Source organism: Stegostoma tigrinum, chromosome 1 (genome assembly GCF_030684315.1).
Source record: "Stegostoma tigrinum isolate sSteTig4 chromosome 1, sSteTig4.hap1, whole genome shotgun sequence".
NCBI lineage: Eukaryota > Metazoa > Chordata > Chondrichthyes > Orectolobiformes > Stegostomatidae > Stegostoma > Stegostoma tigrinum.
In genome coordinates, this window is record NC_081354.1 from 139,606,705 (window position 1) to 139,627,043 (window position 20,339).

A 20,339-nucleotide genomic window follows, 5' to 3' on the forward strand; every position below is an offset into this window, starting at 1 on the left:
AAGAGCTGAGGAATGTTTTGTGACAGCTAATAGATAGAAACAGCATGTATTGATAAATGCATGAATAATTAGATGCAATTTATGCAACTTAAAGAAAACAAAATTATGTTCAATTCAAATGTGGCTTTTCTTGTTTTCTGATTGAACAAGATACCATACCAAATATTGTGAACACCCGACAAACTTTTCCAGTGATTAAAAAGTCAAATTGTACGTACAAACCAAGTGAATAAAAAATTAGAGATAATGGGAACTGCAGATGCTGGAGATTCCAAGATAATAAAATGTGAGGCTGGATGAACACAGCAGGCCAAGCAGCATCATCAGCTTTTGTGCTCCTGAGATGCTGCTTGGCCTGCTGTGTTCATCCAGCCTCACATTTTATTATCTTGAATAAAAAATTAGCCTGGCTCTAAATAATATTCATGCAGTTTCCTGACGGAAGATTCCATTTTTAATTTTTGATGCTGGATGAACTTGCCACCAGCATGTCATAGTCTTCAAAGTATCAGTACAGTGCAGCCATTTTTATTTGAACTTGCTTTCACAACATCATTTTACATTAGATTCTCACAAACAACATAATCAAACACTTTTAGGCAGGCACTCGGATATTCATTAAAATACACATCCGTAGCAATCATCTTTTCATAAAATTCCTTATTGCTGTTTAATTAATGCTGAAAACAAACTTCAACATAAAATAAAACAACGCATACCACCCAGCAAATAAACACCTGATGATTCCAAATATTTTAAACATAGAAGACAGCAACAGGACTGGGCAATGGACTTCAGAGACTTCCTCTATAGAATCACTTAATGATCAATGCTTGTCAGTAATATTTCGACTGTGTACAATGTAAAACTGCAGGGTAAATATTTCAAACTGCAATGGTAAATGATCACCTAGAATAAAGACTATAGCCAAGCCACATTGAATTTTACACACTGAATCACAGTACAAGAATTAAATGAGAAGGATAAATTTGGATAAGGAATTGGTTAGGCCACAATTGGAGAAGTTGGTCCAGTCATTGGAAATGAACTGTTGAAAAAATGTAAAAGTTACAGAATACACAAGCTAAACCTACCTCAATGCTCCCAATGTTGAATAATTATAGTTATTAAAAAGTATGGAATAATAACAACAGATTTTCAGAATTATGCACAATTTCCTTTAGTTGGGATTCAACTGATGAGGAATCATCCACTCCTCCTCCCCAATCCACTGATGATTCTATTTAGTAGCTGAAATCCACACCTCCCCCAGCTCAGCACTCCTTAGCGTTGTTAATCCTCACCCAATCCACCCCTAGATATTTCCCCTGGCAGCCACTCAAAGCAACTCCTTCTGATAATGCTCACTCCCTCCTCCTATCACTGGTCACACCAAAAGCCTTCAAATCCCACCCCAACTCCCCATTAAAATATACTCACTACAATCCATTTCCCTTCCTAAATGCTCCTACCCAGCCCTGGCCCCCCACTATCCATTCCCCTCAGCCAGATAATGCCACACTCACCTTCCCCACCGCAGACACAAACACACAAAGCTCCAAACCAGATTCCTCCCCCTCCTCGCATGCAAAAGTGCTCACAAATTCTCCCTCGAGCAAGCTCCAATGTAGGTTAACTGCACCACCATCTACAATCAGTCAGCTGCAGGCCAATTACAGAAGAATCAGTCATCTTGGGGTGCAGGGTAGGTGAAGGAAATGAGCACTGTTCAGGATGATGGGGGAGAGAAAGAAAGGATGAACACTGTCAGAAGCAAGGGTGGGGTCAGCATTGTCAAGACGGTGAGGGAGTTAGGGAGGATGGTCAATATTGCCAAGAGTGAGGGAAGGGATTGAGATTTTGTGGTGGTGAGGAGTGCTGGGAGCGTAGAAAGGGGCCAGTACTGTCAGCAAGTGAGCAAAGGGGTCTGCACTGCCAGGAGTTAAGGAGATGCTGTTAAAAGCTGTAGTTGACAGGTCTTTTAAAAGCTCTGCAAATTGGCAAAAAAAAAAGGCCATTCAGACCGTTGCTCTGCACCAGCTCTTCACACGACCCATTAGTACCAGTAAGAGTCATAAAGCTGTATAGCACGGAAAGCGATCCTAAATTAAGCTAGCCCTGTTGGCCAGCATTTGGGCCATATCCCTGTAGTTCCTATTTATATACCCATCCAGGTGTCTCATAAATGTTGTAACTGTACCAGTCTCCACCACTTCCTCTGGCAACTCATTCCATACATGCACCACCCTCTACGTGAAAACATTGCCCATTAGGCCACTTTTAATATTTTTTTTCCCCCTCTTGCCTTAAACCTATGTCCTCTAGTTTTGGACTCCCCACCTCAGAGAAAAGACCTTGGCTATTCATCCTACCCACTCCCCTTGTGATTTTATAAACTTCCAAAAGATCACCCCTCAGTCTCTGACACTGCAGGGAAAACAGCCCCAGCCTATTCAGCTCTCCCTTTTGCTCAAACTCTCCAGCCCTGGCAACACCCTTCTAAATATTTTCTGAACCCTTTCACGTTTCACAACATCCTTCCTACAGCAATGAGACCAGAATTGCACAGTATTCCAAAAGTGGCCTAACCAGTTTCCTATAAAGCTGAAACATGATCTCCCAACTCCTACACTCAATGTAGTGACCAACAACAGCAAGCATACCAAATGCCTTCTTCACTATCCTATCTACCTGCGACTCCACTTCCAAGGAACAATGAACCTGCATTCCAAGGTCTCTTTTTTCTCACCAAGACCTTACCATTAATTGTACAAGTTCTGCCCTAATTTACCTTTCCAAAATGTAGCACTTCACATTTATCTAAATTAAACTCCATCTGCCACTCCTTGGCCAATCTGATCAAGGTCCCATTGTGGTCTAAGGTAACCTTCTTCGCTGCTTCCAACACCTCCAATTATGGTGTCACCTGCAAACCTACTAACCATATGTCCACATCCAAATCATTTACCTAAGTGTCAAAAAGCTGTGGACCCAGCACCAATCCATATGGTATACCACTGGTCACAGGGCTCCAGTGTGAAAAGCAACCCTCCATACTACCTTTACCATCAAGCCAATTCTGTTTCCAAGTGGCTAGTTGTCCCTTATTCCACGTGATCGAACCATGCTAACCGGTGTACCATAAGGAACCTTACTGAAGTCCAAATAGATCACGTCCACTGCTCTGCCTTCATCAATCCTCTTCATTACTTCTTCAAAAAAAATTCAACCAAATTGGAGAGACATGATTTTCCATGCACAAAGCCACATTAACTATCCCAAGTCAGTCCTTCACTTTCTAAATACAGACAAATCCTGTCCCTCCGGATGTTCTCCAACAACTCAGCCACCAATGATGTCAAGATCACTGGTCTATAGTGGCCTAGCTTTTCCTTACCACCTTAAATAGTAGCACCACGTTGGCCAACCTCCAGTCTTCCAGCACCTCACCTATGGTTATCAATGACATTAATATCTCAGCCAGAGGCCCAGAAATCACCTCCCTACCTTCCCACAGAGTTCTAGGGTATACCCGATCAGGTCCCTGGGATTTATCCACCTTTATGTATTTTAAAAAGTCCAACACCCCTCCTCTGTAATATGGACATTTTTCAAGATGTTCCTTAGCTTCCATATCCCTCTTTACAGTAAACGCTGATGCAAAGTACTCATTTAGTATCTCCTCTCCTGTCGTTCCACCCATAGGTGGCCTTGCTGATTTTTAATGGGCCCTATTCTCTCTCTGGTTAGTCTTTTGTATTTATTGTATTTGTAGAATCCCTTTGGATTTTCCTCAACATGATTTGCCAAAGATCACCAAGTTCTTGCAATTTTGCCATACCCTTGCATATTACTTCTTTCCAAAGAATCGTTCAATATGCTCTTGAATGCCTCAACTGAACTTGTACCAACACATGTTCAGGTACTGCATCCAAAACTCCAACTGTTAGATGTGTGAAGAAGATTTGTCTTGCATTCCATTTGTTCCTTTTACAAATCATTTCAAACAAGTTCTCGGTTCTTGATCTTTTCACTGACGAAAATAATTGCTATTTACTCTATCCAAACAACTCATGACTTTGAAAATTACAATCAGATCTCCTGTTCGGTTCTGTTCTTCAAGGACAATAGCTCAAACTTCTTCAAACCATCCCCATAACTGAAATCTTTCATGACTGGAACCATCCTTCTAAATCGCTTTTGTATTCTCTCCAATGTGTTCACATCCATGTGGTGTCTACAACCTACTTAATATACCAGTTAGCGTCTAACAAAGGTCTTACATAAATTCAACATCACCTCCCGGCTCTTGTACTCTAGCTGCTACTAATAAAGCCCAGAATACTGTATATTTTACTAATTGCTCTCTCAAATTGTCCTGCTATCTTCAGTGATTTTTCCATATACGCATCCAGCTCTCTCTGCTCCTGCACACCCTTTAGAATCATTCTCACAACTTTGCATTATCTTTCCACTTTCTTTCTACCAGAAAGCATCACTCCACACTTCTTTGCATTGAACACCATCTGCCACCTGTCCACTCACACCTCTAACTTGTCCATATCTTTTTAGAGCTCTACAGTGACCTCCTTACAGATTAGAATCCTTACGAGTTTTGTCATCTGCAAACTTTGAATTTGTTCCCTACATGCAAAAATCTATATCATTAACATAAACCAGGAAAAGCAAAAGGTCCCAATACCAACACTTGGATAACACTACTACAAACCCTCCTGTAGCAAAAAATAAGATATTGACAACTTTCTATCACTTAGCCAATTTTGTATCCACATTGTTACTGTCCCTTCTATTCCATAACATATAACATTTCACAAATCTTTGTGTGGACTGTATTAAACACCTTCTAGAAGTTCATGTACATTACTGCTGTTCAAGTTTGTTACTTGTTCAAAAAATCTCCATCAGGTTAGTTAAACACAATTTCCCATTTAAAATTCCATGCTGACTCTTCCTACTCAACAGAGGTCTTTTCCCACATGACTGTTACTTCTATCCTGAATAGTTCTTTCTCGAAGTTTCCCCACCACTGAGGTTAAACTGTCTGGTCTGTAATTGCTGGGCTTTCCTTACAACCTTTCTTAAAGGCGGCCATAAGTTTGCCTTCTATTCTGAAGGAAGATCACTGGATCCAAAAACATAACTGATTGCTTTCCACAGATGCAGCCACACCTGCTGAAATTTTCTAGTAATTTCTGACTGTGTCCATAATATGTGCAATTTTCCAGACTTCTCATACCATCTCTAAGTCTACAGCTGACTAAAAAACATGGCCAATGGCCTTAAGAGAAGTTTGATGCAAAAAAAATGTATAAAGTTCCGCTGATGTTAATGCTTCACCAATTGGCCTTACAACTCCACTCTTTAAAGTGGAGCAGGAAATGGGCTGCCCTAAGTCTCCAGAATGAAAGGATAAGTGGGCAGCTCAAATCTCATTAAATGACAGGGACAGACTCTGCAGCTAACCAAAAGACCTGGTGAAACCATGAGAGGAGAATTAGTTTCAGATGTTTTAAAAGTTCTTTCACAGGCTGTGAAGAATGGGTTGTCTTCTTAAATCCCAACAATCTACACTTTCTGAAGAACAGTCATACCAGATTTGAAAAATTAACTTTCTCACTCCACAGATGGTGCCAGACTGCTGAGTTTCTCCAGTGTTGTCTGCATTTGTTTCAAGCTACTCCTTCTGTTCCTCAACTCAAGCCAAATAGATAGAGTCCTAGAACCATGTTGGGAAGCCTACTTAAAACTGTGGCATCAACCTTAGCTATTAATGCACATCTCCCCTGATCCCTTTGTTATCATTCCTCAATCTACAGCAATGAGGAACATTAAAAACCCAAACCTGGCCTTGCTTCAGCCATGTCATATGATGGCAATCATATCACAATGTTATGAACAATTTGTTCCTGCAGCTTTTCAATATTATTAATTATATTGTTCTCTGACATACATACAAGTTAATAATCCCGTTACTTATTTTCATTAAACTAGTTCCTACAATTTTTGGAATTTTTCTAACTTTACTATCTTTAATATCTCTCTGATCTCTCATCTAATTTCTTCTCCTTTCTGATTTTTCCAACAGGACTAAATTAATTTAAACCCTCCCCAACATTACAAGTTAAACTCCGAGAGAACACTGGTTCCAAATTCATTCAGATACAAGTTCCACGTCACAGACTTCTGTTGCCCCAGAATATGTCATAATGCCCCTGGAATATGGTACATCCACATTTATTCATCTGGTGATGACATTTGTCTCAATCCTAATGCAACATGATACACCAATCTCGTCTTCACGCTCAAAAGAAAATAAAACACTGCATCCATCAGATCAATTAATCACATTCATTCAGTAACTTGTCAACACCTGTAGGAAAAGTACAAAATGTAGGGGAGGAGTCAGATCAGAGGCAGATTACCAAATACAATTCCACGCACTCTAGAGGTGATTGCAACTGAGTCAAGTGGTATAACCGCATTTCTCAGCTAGAGATGGATAGGCAATGGGATCCTATATCAGTTGGTTCAATTGCAAACAAATGAGTATTCAACTGATTGCACTTCACCAGTGAGCATAACCAGACCCTTGTGGCTGAGAAATTTATAATTCAGCAGGTGGGAGCATTAATGTGGTAATTTGTAAATTATACGTACCTTAACAGTTTGTAGTAAGCAAACCGAAAAACTTCCTGCAGTAATACAGAGAACATCACACCAAAGATAATGAGAGATTTCTGGAGTTTTGCATCCTCTTCATTGCTGGCCTTTACAGCAATAAACCACACTAATGAAGACAGCAGCAAGGATAGTAACCAGAAAAATGCCCTGCAACAAAGATATCACTCAATTATTAAGTTTGTTAATTTATGCCAACTTAATAGTATGTTAGGTTGCAGACTTTGCCTGCAAGACTCCCGGAAATGTTGCAATGTTTGTGTTGAAGGACAGCACAATGGCAAGTAAACCTAGGCTAGTTTTGGCTTTAGGCTTTTGCAGATAGCACATGCATGTTTACATTATATGCCATCAGAAGCGTGAAGTAAAATTATTGGTAATTGAACTAAAGATGATGTAAACTTGAATCTGTATTTTTCTAGTTTCTCTAAAGATATTTCTAACAAATTCAAAAGACTACATTACAACTGTACCACTGAGTAACTACTTAGCTTGATTTTATAGCAGCATTCTGTGATGTAAACTCTGAGCTACTTAGACTTCCACTGACTGTTTCACTTCCATTTTCGCAAATCCAGGGTTGAATTTACGTCTGCATTTACATTTCAATTTAATACCACAAAACAAATACCTTATCACTATTAATCTGCATTGTATTAAGCTAATAGTATTGCCACACACTTCAAATATAAAGTTGGTCAAAAAGTTGATGTAATTAAATAAATCACTATTGAGAAATCACAACATAAACATGGATGTCCAGACGGAACAACAGTTCACTTTCACCCAATTGGGTACTAATTTGTTTTAATGATGTCATTCTTTTTCTTCCTACCATTAGTTAACATATTGATGATTTGTCAAAAACTTGTTAAATTTAAATTTTCTTACTAAGATCTGAAAAATGTTTTGACTGACAATTGTCTTTAAAGGATTCATTAGAACATAATAGATGGCGATGAAGCAACCAAGAAATATTTTGTACATATAAAGCTGGAAGTGAAAAGAAAGGAAGAATCACATTTGGCAGACAAAGCCAGTGACCATGTCATTTCTGTGGCTTTACAGAAAAGATTTCACCCAGACAAACTTACCATTTAAAAAGTTAGAGAAATTGAAAATATTGACATTTGTGTTTGCTTTTATTGTGTATCTATAACTTCAAGGAATATGGCAGGCTAGGACTCCAGGGAAAGAAGCATAAAGGGTTTAGAAAATAACATTCTATCCATGGCAACGTCACATTAACTTCCTACTTCTCTTATCTCACTTCAGATTCTGGAAGATAGCTCCAGAAGTGAATCTAACATCTTCTCAGGGGCCAAGAAAACCCTTCCATTGTCAGTACACCTTTTGAAGCAGCTCTTCATGCCTATGATCCAGCTAATATCTTCTTCAAAAAGCAGCACAGGTAATGGAAGGTCTTTAATTAATTTGGATAAATGTGAGGTGGTTAAACAAACAAGGGCAGGGCTAATATTAATTAAACGGTAGGGACCTGGATAGTGTTATCAAACAGAGACACCTAGGGGTTCACGAGCATAATTCTTTGAAAGTTGCATCAAAAGTATTCGGGGTAGTTAAGGCAGCATTTGGCATGCTTGTGTTCATTGGTCAGAGCATTGAGTATCGGTGTTGGGAAGGCATATTGAATTTGTACAGGATGTTGGTTAGGCTTCTTCTGGAGTACCGTGTGCAATTCTAGTCATCTAAATTGGAAAATGGTTCAGAAAAGGATTTACTATGAAACTGCTGGAAATGGAGGTTTTGAGTTACAAAAGTAGATGGGATAGGCTGGGACTTTTTCCACTGGAGTGTAGGAGGTTGAGGGATGACGTTATAGAGGTTTATAAAATCATAAGGGGTATAGGTAGGGTGAATTGCAGAGGTCTTTTCCCTAGGATAGGAGAGTTCAAAACAACTTTCTTTTTAATAGCGTGGTTTGTGTGTGGAATGAACTACCAGGGGAAGTGTTGGATGCAAGTACAGTTACAACATTTAAAAGACATTTGGATAAGTACGTGAACAGGAAAGGCTGGAGAACTATGGACCAAACACAGGCAAGTGGGACTAGTTAATTTTGAAAGATGGTCAGACTGGGGTCTGTTTCCACACTGTATGATAAAGCAGGACCATTCAGCCCCTCGCGCCTGCTCCATCGTCCAAGAAATCATGGCTGACTGATTTCAAGTTCTTTTCTATCCTCAATAATACTTGATCTCTTATCTAAGAAGTATCTACCTTCAATTTAAAAAATTGCTGGAATAACTCAGCTGGTCTGGCAGTATTTGTGCACAGAAAGCAGAGTTAACATTTCTGGTCCAGTGACCGTTCTTCAGAATCTTCTGCTTTTTCTCTACACTTGATGCCAGACCTGCTGAGTTTTTCCAGCAATTTCTATTTTGTTCATGATTTGTAGTTCTGCAGTTCTTTGATTTTTTTTTTGTTAAGAATCTACCTACCTCTGGCTTAATATTAACGGCTGAACTAGAAGCAAAGTCAGATGCCTTCAATTCCCCATCACATGCAGAAAGCAAATCTTCTTGGGTTTCTAATTCATTGTCCAGAGGCTTTGGTACTACGTTGGGGTTTTCCTTCATGTGGGCTGCAGTCCCCAGGGGGGCCAGAGGCTGAACTTTTGAGGTTACAAGCTCCAGGCTGCAATGGCTATCCTTAAGTTCTGATCAACTGCTTACAATTAAAGAGATAGTAGGAGCTGCCAATGCTGGAAAATCTGAGACAACAAGGTGAGCTGGATGAACACAGCAGGTCAAGCCGCATCAGAGGAACAGGAAAGCTAATGTTCCAGGTCTAGACCATTCTTCAGAAAATCAGAATTTCTAAAGAAGGGTCTAGACCTGAAACGTCAGCTTTCTTGCTCCTCTGATGCTGCTTGGCCTGCTGTGTTCATCCAGCTCTGCTTACTGTTAAGAGTCCTTTCAAATCTTCACTTTCTTTTAACAGTGGCCATAGCCTAACTCACTGATCTTTAAAGCCTTATTCCTGCTCTGAAAAACAGTGAAAAGGCAGGTGCTTTTTATGTTAAAAGCCTGCAATTTTCCTGTTCTTACAGCTGTCCAAGCTACTTCCCTCCCAATTCTCCACTCTCTGGATTGGTAATTTTCAAGCCTTGGGATGAGGTCTTAATGAAAAATGTTTGGGAAGCACTGCAACTAGGTGCTTCAAAATACTCCCTCGTTAGTGTACTTATAGGAACACAAATAACATGCAGAATGTCACAAGTAGTCTTTCAGGGAGAAAGTCATGCGGCTAAACAATGAAACCCATTGATAAAAACTTATTAGAGACTGAGTAGAAATATGCAAAGAAAACTATGGATTGAGAGTAGTCCAAGTGAAGAAACTTTCAACTGACATCACCAGACCAGAATGAAGATAATCCCAGCCTCATATTGAGCTGTAGTATGCAAATGATGGTTGTGTGTACAAACACTCAAAATGGCATCCAAACCATCATTAATACATTCTCTGGGGCTATAAGAAAATAGGATTCAAAGTAAAGATCTGCATAATAAAGGCTGTCCACGAGTCAGCCCTTTTCACCATTCGCTGACGATCGGGATTCACCCTGAGTCACAGGGCGTCATGGATCATTATCACACTTTGGATCCTGCAATCTGTAGGGGCAGACATCTGTCCTGCAATTACTGGTGCTCCAATATCAGTGTCCTCTCTCATGACAATACCCACAGCATCAAGGCACTGGTTATTATTGATCAGCTGATATAGATAAGCCACGTCATCTGTATGCTTGACACAAGATTTACAAAATAAGCTCTCTTCTCAAAACTTCATCATAGCAAATGGTTACTAGGAGGGCAGAAAAAGCAGTGCAAGGACGTCTTCAAAGTCTCCTTTAAAAATGCAAAATCCCCACAACACATGGGAATGTCTTGCACATGGCCACTTCAACTAGAGATGAAACATCCATGAAAGTACCAACCATCTCTAACCATCTCCAGGAGGCTCCATTGGCCCCAATCATTAACAGTGGAAGGGGGCTGCAAACACTCAATCCAGCTCTTCAAAGACCATCTTTACTTATACCTATAATACAGCACAACTGCGCCCCCAACACACCACCAACCACACCCCTCCCCCTCCACCACACACTTCCAGAGGAAGGGGTGGATGTGGGTACAGTTAAAATGTTTAAAAGATATTTGGATAAGTAAAGGAATAAGAAACATTTGGAGTTTTACGAGCCAAGCGCAGGCAGGTGGGACTAGTTTAATTTAGGATATTGGGCGGCATGGATGAGTTGGACCTAAGTGTCTGTTTCCGTGCTTTCTGACTCTATGACTAAGCCATGGGGCATCAGCCCAAATTACATTGCAAAGTTGCTTCTCACAGTATACTTTGTATCCATAATAAAACCATTTGAAAAGGTACAGGAATAGGCCATAATATTCTTCGAGCCTGCTTTGCCATGTATGCAAGCAAGTATTCATAACTACAACAGGAACCTAACAGTACTAAAAAAAACCTTGAAGTCAGCAACCGCAGTTATGGTTCAGGAACACAGAGAGCAACTGATACGTGAGAAACAGTTGCAGCTGAAGACAGTGGGCCATGGGCATGCAGGCAAAGGCCCCTGACAAAGTTTAGGTTCCAGCCTACAAACTTACCTTCTGGCAGATGGTTCTATAGGCCAATTAGATTATGAAACTTAACAGTACTAAAATCGCTAAAAGTATATCACATAAAATTTGTTTTAAAAATCCACCCCAAAATAGCAAAGGGACTAAAGAATGAAATCTTGTAGAAGTAGTACTTAATCACAATGTCTGAAACTGAAATATGCAAGCTTAACGGAACATCTGGTTCAGGTTTTCGACTGTGTATCATAAAACCCGATGGAGATAAAAGAAAACTGAACAAACATGTTCAGTCATAGTCAACAATGTATCAACATGTGCATGTGTGTCTTAGTATATTGGTGTTTATGGGATCAAGTTCATTTTTGATGTCTCGTGCAGTCAAATAACTTGTTAATATTCACTGCCACAAGTGGTTGTGACTTGAGTGAGTTACCAAAAGGACATTGACACCTAAGAACTATAGCTCCTTAACTTGTCAAGAGAGGACAAATGAAAAACAGGCAATACATTTAACATGTTTTAAGAGAATCGTTAAATACTTACCAGGATGTTGCTGGGACTGGAGGGTTTGAGTTACAAATGAGAGGCTGGATAGACTAGGACTTTCTTTCCTGAAGCATAAGAAGCTAAGGGTGATCTTATAGAGGTTTATAAAATCATGAGGATCATAGATACAATGAATAGCAAAGGCCTTTTCCCTAGGGTGGGCAAGTCTAAAACTAGTGGGCACATTTTTAAGGTGAGAGGAGAAAGGTTTAAAACAGATCTAAGGAGCATCTTTTTCAGAGGGTGGTTGGTGTGTGGAATGAACCGCAAAGGGGAAGCGGCAAATGCAGGTACAGTTACAAGATTTAAAGATATTTGGACAATTACATGAATAATAAAGGTTTAGAGGGATATGGACCAAACACAGGTAAGGGTGGGCTAATTTAGTTTTGGAAACTTGATCGCCACAGACAAATTGGACCAAAGGGTCTGTCTCCATGACTCTATGCAGCTGTGTAAATACAGCTGAGATACTAGTCACCGATGATCTAGTTGAATGGCAGAAGCAGACTGGCGAACTGAATAGTTTAGTCCTATTTCTGTCCACCATGGGTGAATGCAAAAAACAAATCACACTGGATATTCTGATGCCCAATCAATATTTGTCCTGCAACAAAAAAAACCACGAAAACAAAGTAGCTGGTCTTCATCTCACTGGTGAAATGTCATTTTCTGCACATTCACCAATGACGCAGAGCTCCTCTTCATCAACAGCTTTCTCAACTCCTTCACTGTTGCTAAAATCTTAAACTATTTGTGTGACATTGAGTATTGGGCGAGCAGAAAAATCCGAGCTAAACAACAGAAAGATTAAAGCCATCACCTCCAGCTCATCCACTCTGTTCCCGAGCCACTGACCTTATCCGTGCCCCTGAAATGATGAATCAGTCTGTTTAGAACGTTTGTATCATATATGACCCAAAGATGAGCTTCTGATCATATATGCACTTAACTATCATCCCATATTAACTACCATGACATATTTCCACTTCTATAATGTTGCCAGAACCCTTTCCCACCTCAGCTCATTTGCCATTAAGACCATTCATGCATTTGTAACCTCTACATTTGAGAATTCCAGTGTGTTCCTTGCACCCTATGGCCACTTTGAAAGTTGTTGGGATCCAAACTCAGCAGTCTGTACCCTAATTTGGATCAAACCCCACAACTCAACAGTCCTTTGCTTGTTGACAGACATTGGCTTCTTATTAAATGGCATCTCAATTTCAAAAATCTTTCTTCCCTCCAGGACCACAATTCTCTTTTTCCACCAATTCTGTTCCAGCACTGGTCCTATACTCTGGAATTTCCTCCAAAACCCTTTTACCTTGCTTTCCTCATTTAAAAAAAATTCCTTAAAATCTGCCCCTTTGGCCAAGCAATATGCCTAATATGATGTTAAAGGCCCTGTATAAATACAAACTGAAAGTAATGTAGTCCTGCATTTGTGGGTCTTCGTGGTATGCAAGTAGGCCACCACATTTTTGAACATAACAATACTTGAAAAAATATGTCACTGACAATGTATTTGAGTGTCGTGAAAGGTGCTGAATTCTTTCTACATTCTATACACAAAGCTTAGTGAAATTTCTGGGCCAGCATGTTTGAATTGAGTTCCTAATGATCATGATAAAAAGGGAAATCATGCAGTTAAGTAACATATTGCAACAGAGTTGCCTCAGCAATCACAAGACTAAGTAGTACGTTCCAGGGTCTCAACTACACAAATGTAGCTGCAGGAGGTCTACTCAGATGCAATGGCCCTCTTACGGCAGAGTGGTAATGCCCTTACCCTGGACCAGGAGGCTGAGTTCAAGACCACCTGCTTCAGGTGCTCCAGGCATGTAATAACACCGGTGAACAGACTGATTAGGAAAATAGGTTAAATTCTTTTAATTTTTTTTAAATCAGGAAGTGCTGGAGACCCTGTAGCCACTGAAAGAGGAATAGATGGGGATTTTTTAAAAGTCCAAAATGCCTTCTTCCGAATTGAGAAACCACTCCCGATCTAGTGTAAGTAGGTGGCATGCTCATGAGCTCAGCTCCACTGATTTGCACCCAAAACTCACTTTTGAATTCTTCAATTAACTTGAGAAGCAAATTTGCACACTTAAATCAATCAACTATCAGACAGGTATCAAATTAATATGAAGTCTTAGAAACACAAAATTGTTAAAACAGTGAAGGCACCCATTCAGCCCAATGTCTCTTAGGCTGGACTCTCCTGCCTTTTCCCCTCAGTCTGTATTTTTTTTTCCTTTTCAGTTAATGATCCAGTTCCTATTTGGAAACTTTGAATACATCTGCCTCCAACACACTTTCAAACAGCACATTCCACACCTTTTCCACTCACTGTAAAAAAAGGTTCCTCATATCACTATTGTTTATTTTAAATCTATATCTCCTTGTTTTCAATCTTTCCACTACCAGTGGATTTCACCCTCTATTCTGTCCAAATCCTCCTCAATTTTGAACAGCTCTATCAAATCTCAGTTCAACATCCTCTGATCCAACAGAAAGAGTTTCAACTTCTCCAATCTTTCTATGTACCTGGGATTCCTGACCCTGGTGCCATTCAAATGAATATTTTCAGCAATCTCTCTAATGATTTCACATTTTTCCTCAAGTGAAGTGGCCAGAACTGGAAGCGATCATCCAACTGTGACCAAACCAATGTTTTATTATGAAAAGACATTATTGTTATGCTAATACAACTGGACTCAATTAGGGGCCCAAGTTTAAGCTCTGAGGGAAACTGACTCAAATCCCACCAAAGCACCAGATAGAATTTAAATTCAATTATTCTGGCGTGGAAAGGTTATCTCAGTGATGGCGACCATGACAACTATCATTCAGTACAGTAAAAACAAATCTGGTTCCCTTAGGGAAGGCCATCTGCCGATTTTACTAGGTCTGACCAACTTGAGACTTAATATAAAAACCAAAATAACTGCAGATGCTGTAAAATTAAAAACATAAACAGACGTTGATGGAAAAGCTCAGCAGATCTAGCAGCATTGTGAAGAAAAATCAGAGTTAATATCTTGGATCCGGTGACCCTTGTTCAGAACCTCATTGTGATCAAGGGTCACTGGACCCAGAACGTTGACTCTGATTTTTCTTCACACGTGCTGCGAGATCTGCTGAGTTTTCCAGTAAACTCTGTTTATGTTGTTGCTTGGAGACTTCGTAGTGTTGTTGACCTTAAGTGCCCTTTGAAATGGCTGAGTAAGCCATTCAGACGGGCAGCAATTGGAAGCTTTAAAAGCAAAGAGGAAATAAAAATCAACATAACCGTCTTGCTCTTGTAATCTACGCCCCTACTATCAATGCTAAGGATGCTATATACTTTGTTCTCACCCTCAACCTGTCCTGTGACTTTCAATTACTATGTCCTTTTCTCTTGGACCCCCTTTACAAGTGTTCTCTATTTTTTCTTATTGTCTGCTTGGGCCCTTCCTAGCTTGGACCCTACAGTTCTCTGCATCGAACACCATTGGACTTGACTGCTCACTGCACCAAACTGGCAGTCTTTTTCAAGTTTTCAATGCTTCAAGATTTCATACCATCCGCAAATTTTAAAATTATGACTGGAGACTGCAATTTTTCACTAATATATAATCAGGAAGAGCAATGGTCCCAACACTGACCCACGTGGAACTCCACTACAAACATCTATTAACAACTGCTCTCCATCTCCTGTCACTCACTCAATTTTTAAAAAAATCTACATTGCTACTGTGCCTGCATCTGATCATAATCAGACAGGACTGATCTTAACAGGGACAAAATGAAAAATTGCTTTGAAAACTCAGCAGGTCTGGCAGCATCCCTGGAGAAAAAGCAGAATTAAAGTTTCAGGTCCAGTGACTCTTCTTCAGAACGGAGTGCAAAAGGTTGGTAGCTATGCTAAAGAAGGGGTGGGGGACTTGTGCACTTTTCCTCTAATCAAAAGAAGATCACAAGAAACAATACAATACTGCATGCAGTAGGATTTCACAGAATACTATCATAGAATCCCCACAGCATGGAAACAGGCCATTTGGCCGAACAAGTCCACACCACCCCTCTGAAGAGTATCCCACCCAGACCCATTCCCTTACCCCTGCACTTCGTATATCCAACCCAAATAACCTGGGTACAATGGGCAATTTAGCACTGTCAATCCACCTACCCCGCACATCTTTGAACTGAGGGAGGAAACTGGAGCACCCTGAGGAAGCCCACACAGCCCCAGGGAGAATGTGCAAATTCCACACAGACAGTCGCCCAAGGCTGGAATTGAACCCGGGTCCAAAGCACTGTACAGATCAGTGCTAACCACTGAACCATCGTGCCACATATTATGCTGAGGCATATCAATAGAATATTCTAAGCACGTCACACATCAACTATAAATAATGCAGCATATGGTGAAAATTGCAGCTGGAAACTTTTCTAATGTATTTAACTCTGAAGAAATTTGTCTCTTATAGGCACTGCCCCTTTTTGCTAGGATTGAACAATTTAAATTGGACATCATGACCCAAGTAAAGCTTATGTGATTTCCATATTGTACTGACTTGAGATGGATGGATGACACTCCACTTAGCTATTGTCCCATGTGGACATTTCTTCAATTCATAAAATTATTTAATGGATAAAGATCTATTAACCCTTCTCTCCAGTTCTCTTATGAAACTTCAGGGTAAGGAGTGCAGTTTCTTTTTATGTACTCAATATTAATTAGAAAAGAGTATTAGCTCAATCTACTGACTGCTCCTCACCTCTTAGTTTAAATTAATTTGGCTGCTTGACAAAAGAACACAATTATTTTCTTTTGGATTATATCAATTACCTCTCACTTGACAAAAATATAATAAGGATTATAGTCATTACTAACATCCCATACACCACTAATCTCATAACACACCAAATCCTAGCATCCTGGAACATTACATAGCCAACGGCTTTAAAAGGCTAGAAAAACTGAGCAGATCAGGTAGCAGTGGAGACAGAAACAAAGTTGACAATTCGGGTTGTTGACCTTTAAACATTCGTGACAGATGGGCAATAAGGGTTAGGAGTTCTTAAAAGGCTCAACTGTTGCATACTCACAAATCAGAGCAACACATGTATCTAGTAATCATTCTAAACACTTAGCTCAGCCTTGTTAACATGTATTCCCAGATCTCCTCCTGTCCAACTGAAACATAATAACATCATTTCATTCACTGTGGAGGTGTTTATAAAGTTATTATTGCCCTTCAGAGAATTTACCCTCAATATTTGTTCCACTGCCCCAATCCCATTTTCCATCAAGATCTTCAAACATGCTGTCACCTCCCAAAACTACCCACATCTCTTCCTGTACCCTATTTAAATCCATTTTATCAGCTTTCTCCTTCTTCCACAGCACCAGAACTGCTTTAATGCTAGTCAGTGATGACACTCAACATGACTATGAGCAAGTGTGTATTATCTAGCCTAAACCTTGGCCAGCCGGCCAGCCAATCACTATGCCTCTAATGCCTCTCCACCAGTGCCCAACTTGATTGACGGTCTGCCTTTCATTCTAACCATATAGCTGAAGCATATGTTCTCCAAACTATTTTGTTTCGTTTACTTAATTTTAGACTTCCCCTAAGAGTGTTTACTCTCCACACCTCCATTGCATGCCAGTCTGACACGATTCACTAACTGGGTCAGTATCCATATGCACTCAACTACTTCATCAAGTCCCTCAAGACTGCTTATCCAACATCCTTTTTAAAGTTTATATTTCCTTCACTAAACATAGTATCATCTGCTCACCTGGAACAAACTCTTGCCTAAAGTTGTCTCCCCCATTTCAGTTTCAGGCAAATGAGCTTTTTTGCAGCGTCCTATTCAAATGGAGCTTTTCCATCTTGTGCCCACTTCAAAATGACTACTTACTTCCACATTCAAAACATTATCCAGATATTTCTTTACTTTGTCCTATCTGCCATTAATCTGCACATCCACTGCTTTGTCAGAAGGCTTAGTTGCCCAAATGCTTTCCTGACTGGCTGTCCAGCCTTTAATGAATTTTAGCTCATCCAAATATCACCTCTTTATATTCCAGCATGAACCAAGTCCCAATCAACCATATTTACACTGCTCTACATTGGCTTCCATACCCCTCATATGGCAGCATAAAAAACTTGAGTTTAAATTCCTAATTTCTTTTCCTCTCAATCTTTCTAAACTCCACTGATCAACAACCACAGTTTACACTCTATTTCTAGTTCAAACTCTGCTTCATGTACATCCATACTTCACTCTGTATCACCTGTTTGCTGTTGTTTTCCATAAACCCCTCAAACTCCTTCCATTCCATAATCTCCTCCTCAAAATCCATCTTTGTGACACTCTGTTTGATTACACCTTCTGCTTTCTTTAGCTAAGCATCAATTCTCCTGCTTACGCCTCCAGGAAATGCCTTTGGGCATTATCCAGGTTAGAGGCACTGTATAAATGTAATTTGTTGGAGCACCAGCACTGTTAGGGTGTGTAACAAGGCAAATTTACATTTTCAATCCAACTACAGGAATATAACTGAAATGAAATCTAGGACTTTTAAATGAGGAAGGAATAACATCTCTATCACCTGATCTATTTAAACGCATTCTAAATTAGCATCAGCTGAAGACTACACTTTATTTTCTCTACATAAGGAAAGAAAACCAGCGTAGAAGGGAGGAAGGATTGTGAAAGGCAAGTGTTTCAAACAAAAATAGTTAATTTTAGTTCTCCTTTAAATTTTCTAACGTTTCACTAGAGTTTTAAATTCTTTGCTAGTCAGCAAAAGCAGATGCTGGTTCTAAATCTTACAGTTCAAGCATTCAAACTTTGATCAGGAAGGAAGAAAATAATCACAGGAAGAGGCCAAAGAGAGGTTAACATGAAACAACAGCTGGTAACTAAACAGTGAACAATAGGAGAAAAAAAACCTGCAGAAAACCCTATGGAACTCGACAACAGGGAAAACAAAAGAGTTGGTGCAAATTGATATCTGCCACTACTTCCCATGTCATTCTAACTTTCTCAACAGTTTGGCCAGCCAAATCTCATTCTACAAACAAAGTCACGGTTTTGTTTTAAACGAAACGTTGTGACAACGTGTTCCGTCACACAGAAATGAAAAATAACCTGTTGGATTCACTACCATGTCAGGAAGTTCCAATCCCAGATGGAGAGCAAACGGAATCTTGATACAGGAAATTTGATTGTTAACTTGTTTTTTTTAAAAAAAGGTGAGTGACACAGATGTTATAGATAATGTCAGCTGAAGTCAGCTATTCTGCTAGGCTTCTGGCCCCAACCCAAAATTCAACTCCCTCTCTGAACCCGAAGCCCCCGATTTATGCACTTGCATCATTTCCTATGGGTTTATCCACGATCAAGTTTAACGAGTAGCAACGGGATCATGGACTGGGTGTAGAAAAGGAGCAACTCATTGTTTTTTTTCAAATCAGGAAGAGGGGAGGGAAACAAAAGCAATTTTTTTTAAAAAGGACAGGAGAATAATGAAAGAAGTCACGTTCAGGTGCAGTTTTGAATCAGTGTTTTTGGCCGAACGGACAGAACGCTTGAGGCGAAATAACAAAACACTTGCCGCAGCAAGGGAAAGAAAAGTAACCCTCGGATCATTAAAGATCAGTTTCAGAACACTGATGAGAATCAGTGTGTGGAGGGGACTGCGACAGAGAAAGGACGGTGGGCCGGCCCCTGGACCAAGCTTACCCGGCAATCAGGATAATAACTCGGAGTGGGTCCTTGGCGATGGTGAAGATGAACAGAGCCAGAGCGGGACCGAACGCGATGAAAGTGCAGCCGAAGAAAACAGCCACGGTCATCTCGTCAGCAGCGGGCCCGGGGGGCGCAGCTCCGACCCAGTGCCCGGGACATGACAACCCGCTCCGCTACTGAAGCCGGGCGGGGGTACACTACTGTTCACAAGCTCGCTCGCTCGCTGGCTGGCTGGCCCGACCAACCAACACCGACAGGGCCTGGTCTCCGTCTCCGGCCTTTCCCCGGGTTCCTTGTCCCTTCAATAGAAACAAAAGGAAATCTGCACAACGCGGGCGGGGAGAGGGGGACGAGCGGATCTGCCCCGCCTCCACTGCTCCGCCCTCTGGACACTCCACCCACCACAGCCACATCTCGCGAGATCAGAGCGCGCGCGGTTGGGAGGGGGCGGGGTAGGTGGTGACGCGCCTGCCCACCCTGGGGACAAGCCCCTCCCCTTTGGTAACAGTCAGGACTGAAACTTCCTCTGATGCAGCTATCGACGGGGCGTGTTCAGGATTGTGGTGGAACGCTCTGCACTTGCTGAGATGAGCGAGGCTTCCAGCAACACCAGGCAACGGAGTGCAAATCGAAGGGTGGGGCAGTAGGAGGTCCACAGGGTCCTTGGTGTGCATATCCGTAGATCCTGAAGGCAGCAGGACAGGTAGATAAGATAATAAAG

The 20,339-nt window shown here is 40.7% G+C and overlaps 1 protein-coding gene across 1 annotated transcript in view; it reads right to left on the reverse strand.

The window, feature by feature from the left end:
• The window catches only part of LOC125453872 (gamma-secretase subunit Aph-1b-like), a 77,935-nt gene extending 57,923 nt beyond the window's left edge, over nucleotides 1-20,012 (reverse strand). Inside the window, exons 1-2 of the mRNA XM_048533966.2 lie at nucleotides 19,613-20,012; nucleotides 6,679-6,849 (exon numbers count right to left, since the gene is read on the reverse strand). Of these exons, the coding sequence (XP_048389923.1) occupies nucleotides 6,679-6,849; nucleotides 19,613-19,725 (284 nt within the window). The 5' untranslated portion in view covers nucleotides 19,726-20,012. The remainder of the gene's footprint in view (nucleotides 1-6,678; nucleotides 6,850-19,612) is intronic.
• Nucleotides 20,013-20,339: the final 327 nt, after the last annotated feature.